At 43.3% G+C, this 3,903-nt stretch overlaps 1 protein-coding gene across 1 annotated transcript in view; it reads right to left on the bottom strand.

Moving 5' to 3' along the window:
• LOC101856356 (uncharacterized protein C1orf87) overlaps positions 1-3,903 on the bottom strand; it is a gene marked incomplete in the record, with an annotated part of 32,118 nt that overhangs the window by 6,480 nt on the left and 21,735 nt on the right. The window contains 2 exon segments of the mRNA XM_035970740.1: positions 147-277; positions 1,689-1,967. Coding sequence (XP_035826633.1) covers positions 147-277; positions 1,689-1,967 — 410 coding nt within the window.

Here is a 3,903-nt window from a genome sequence, read left to right as displayed (position 1 = left end):
CTCTCTCTCTCCTCCTCCTCCTCTTCCCCTCCCTCTCCTCTTCCCTCTCTCCCTCTCCACCGACTTACACTTTATCTTTACCCTCCCCCCCTCTCTCTCTCTTATATTCTCTCTCCCCTCCCCTCACCCACTCTCCATCAACTCACACTCTATCTTTACTCTTCATGGCGACGCCCACAAAGGACAGAAACTTCTCGTAGTTCACGTCCCTCTGGTTCCGGTGATCAGACACAAACATGGCGGCTACCAGCTGGAGCAGGTCTGGTGGGAGTTTTAACTGGCGGGAGAGATGGTCAAAGGTCACATTATAATTATGTACTTATTTGTAGAGATACTATTACGCCGGTATGTAAAGATCATGTGTGAAAAGATCTGTAAAGATCACATCATATAGAAATATTGTGTAAACTTAGATCTATTTAGAGATATGTAAAGATCACAAACAATTGTGGCGACAGGTTTGTGGTTCATAAGACGCATGCTACGTATCCCATGGACAGCTAGGAAAACAAATGAAGAAGTCTTGGTTGAAGTAAATTGTAGAAGACAGCTTATGACGAACATATGAAAGCGACAGGCAAATTTCTTCGGACACACAATGCGGAAAGAAGCATTGGAAAATATTGTAACAACAGGCAAGGTCGATGGAAAGAGAGGCAGAGGCAGACAGAGGGAAAAGATACTGAACAAGATGACAACAGGGCTAGGAGCAGCAAGAACAACGGACACCATTGCTGCATCGCAAGACAGAGTGAAGTGGAGGTCAATGATCGCCCACGCCAGTCGGCAAGGCACCGGATGATGATGATGAAAGATCACACGTAGAGATCCTAAAGATCACATGTATGCAGAGATATGTGAAAACCATGTGTGGAGTGAATTGTAAAGGCCACTTAATGTAGAAATATGAAAAAATGTCAAGTGTTGAGATAAATGAAGATCACATTGTGTAAAGGTATTTTCAGGTAAAGATCTCATAATAATAATATGTAGAGATGTGTAAAGCTGACAAGTGCAGAGATATTTTTATGTAGAGGTAGATCTGTTATTAAGTAGAGTTTACCTATGTTGAGACATGTAAAGATCATACAGGGAGAGATATGTAAAGTGAGAGGGGAAATAAAAAGACGTACCCCCCCCCCCCAACTCTCTCTGTCTCTCTCATATTCTCCCACCTCATCCCAACCTCACCATGATTCACCTCGTATAGATTCGGCAGATTTTGCGATGTCTAGATACACACACATCCCACCCCTCTCTCTCTCTCTCTCTCTCTCTCTCTCTCTCTCTCTCTCTCTCTCTCTCTCCCTCCCTTTCTCTCTCTCTCTCTCTCTCTCTCTCTCTCTCTCTCTCTCTCCCTCTCTCTCCCTCTCTCTCTCCTTTTCATTTTCACAACTCATCGAGAATGAAACAACTCCTGGTACTGACAATACCCCCTCAACTGTCGGAGTTGGCGAATTCTTGGTACACCTCTCTCTCTCTCCCCCCTCTCTCTCTCTCTCTCTCTCTCTCTCTCTCTCTCTCTCTGTCTCTCACTTTCTCTCTTCCACTCACTCACTCACATACACACACACAAACACACACACACACACACACACACACACACACACACTCTCTCTCTCTCTCTCTCTCTCTCTCTCTCTCTCTCTCTCTCTCTCTCCCCCTCCCCCCACCCTCTCACAACTCACCGAGACCCTAGCCAATGAATGAAACAACTCCTGGTACTGGCAATACCCCCTCAACTGTTTATCGGCGGAGTTGGCGATGTCTAGGTATACATCTCTCAGTTTGACGGGGTCAGCGTAGTACAGCTCCTGGGCTAGCATAGTGAGCAGTCTCATCTCATCCTTCTGCGTGAGTACTATGGGCGTGTCCGGGAGGAACACACCGCGCGGGATCATGGCCAGGAGGCGGGACTTGAACTGGTCGTCTGGTACACTGTTGGAGCTACCGGATGTGCTAGGAGGCTGGGGGGGTGATTGTAAGAGATTGTGGTTTATCGTAAATGATTGTAAATGATTGTACAAGGTTGTAAAATATGGTTGTCTTCATGGCCAGAAGGCGGGACTTGAACTGGTCGTCTGGTACACTGTGGGTGCTGCCGGATGTGCTGGGAGGCTGGGGGTGATTGTAGGGGACTGTGGTTTATCGTAAATGATTATAAATGATTGTGCATGATTGTAAATGATTGTACATGATTGTAATCATGGCTAGAAGACGGGACTTGAACTGGTCGTCTGATAGACTCTGGGATCTGCCGGATGGGCTGGGAGGCTGGGGATGATTGTAAGAGACTGCTTTATCGCAAATGATTGCAAGTGATTGTACATGATTGCAAACGTGACCAGCAGACGAGACTGAAACTAGCCATCTGATAGACAGTCAGGGCTGCTGGGCGTGCTGGGCTGGAAGGCTAGAGATGATTGTAAGAGATTGTAAATGATAGTAAAGGATTGTTAACGAATGTAAATCGTTGTAAATGGTTGTTATCGTGGCTAGAAGGCGGGACTTGAACTGGTCGTCTGGTAAACTTTGCACATGTGAGCTGCCGCATGCGTGATATTTTGGGAGAGGGACGTCACAGTTGGAAATGATTAGAAGTGAGTGTAGTGTTAATAGTCTTTGCAGGCTGTCTTTTTAGTCAGGGTAAATTAGAATGATTGGTGACTATTGTAGATGACTGCGGATGACAGTAGATATTAAGATTCGACTGTAAATTATTGACATTTTTGGTAAATATTGTGGTAAATGATTGAACATGATTGATAATTATTGAAAGAGATTGTACATGAATAACATTGTAAGTGACTGAATATTACAAAAAATCCCGAGGAGCAGATAGAATTGATCTCGTCGTCAGGGAAACTCTGGGGGCTGTCAGATGAGCAAGAAGTCTGCGAAAAAATGACGGGACAATAGATGGTTGAAAATCATGGTTGGTGTTAAAAAATCCTTTGAAATCTTCATATATATTTTCCGCGAGCAGGTTTGTGAGCCTAGTAGAATTCTACGAGTGAACGCCACACTAGATAGAAATATCAAATAAGTACAATGAAATAGAAGGTTTTTAAAAAAATTATTGACAGTTGATAGCAGTTTTTCTTTCTAAATTTAGGGTCAATATCAGGAACTAATACCACACCATAACCGTCACACCGCAAGCAAATGCAAAAAAAAAAAAAAAAAAAAAAAAAAAGGTGAGATCAAAGTTTTAGGTGTATTCTATTTACTATGAGACTATCACTATCGTTATAACGAGGATTGCTGGTGTAGCGGTTTATGAAAATTCGCTGTCACACGAGTGGGTAGAATACATATCGAGTATTTCAGTCTGCCTGCTGGGATGTTGTATCCCTCTCAGTCCCCGGGTTGTCCCTGACAGGCAGGGTCGAAGCCCGCCTCCTAAATAATCTAAATTGTGTCAATGGGGGTGTTAAAAAGCACCTACATTTTAAAATATGAGAAAATGTTCTTGGTTCTCGTTTATATAAGGGATGAACAGGGATCAGGGTACGTTTCCAGCATAATCAAACATCTTTTAAAACTGCGATAAATCAGTTCTTGCTTTTTTGTCAACGTGCTTAGCGCCTCTAGAAAGGGCTTAACGGTAAGACCTTTGAGGACACGGCTTCCGAGCTTGTTTGAGCCTTGTTTAAAGTCGTTAAGTCTCTCAGATTAACGCTGGTGTTGGAGATATGTCGCCCCCACCCCCAAACCCAAATCTAATGCTTGTACGGTATTACAGAGGAGATTAAAGTTTGTACACAAAAATGCAACCATTTATGCTTTTGGAAAAGTTACTGGCCTTTTCTTTGTCTACAGGTGAAGTTGCAGACCGGTGTCTGCAAGACTGTTGTTGTTTTTGTTTTTTTCAATGATATTGATAACAATGATAATAATAAT

Source organism: Aplysia californica, unplaced genomic scaffold (assembly GCF_000002075.1).
Source record: "Aplysia californica isolate F4 #8 unplaced genomic scaffold, AplCal3.0 scaffold00315, whole genome shotgun sequence".
Lineage (NCBI taxonomy): Eukaryota > Metazoa > Mollusca > Gastropoda > Aplysiida > Aplysiidae > Aplysia > Aplysia californica.
This window is presented reverse-complemented; position numbering and strand designations above follow the sequence as displayed.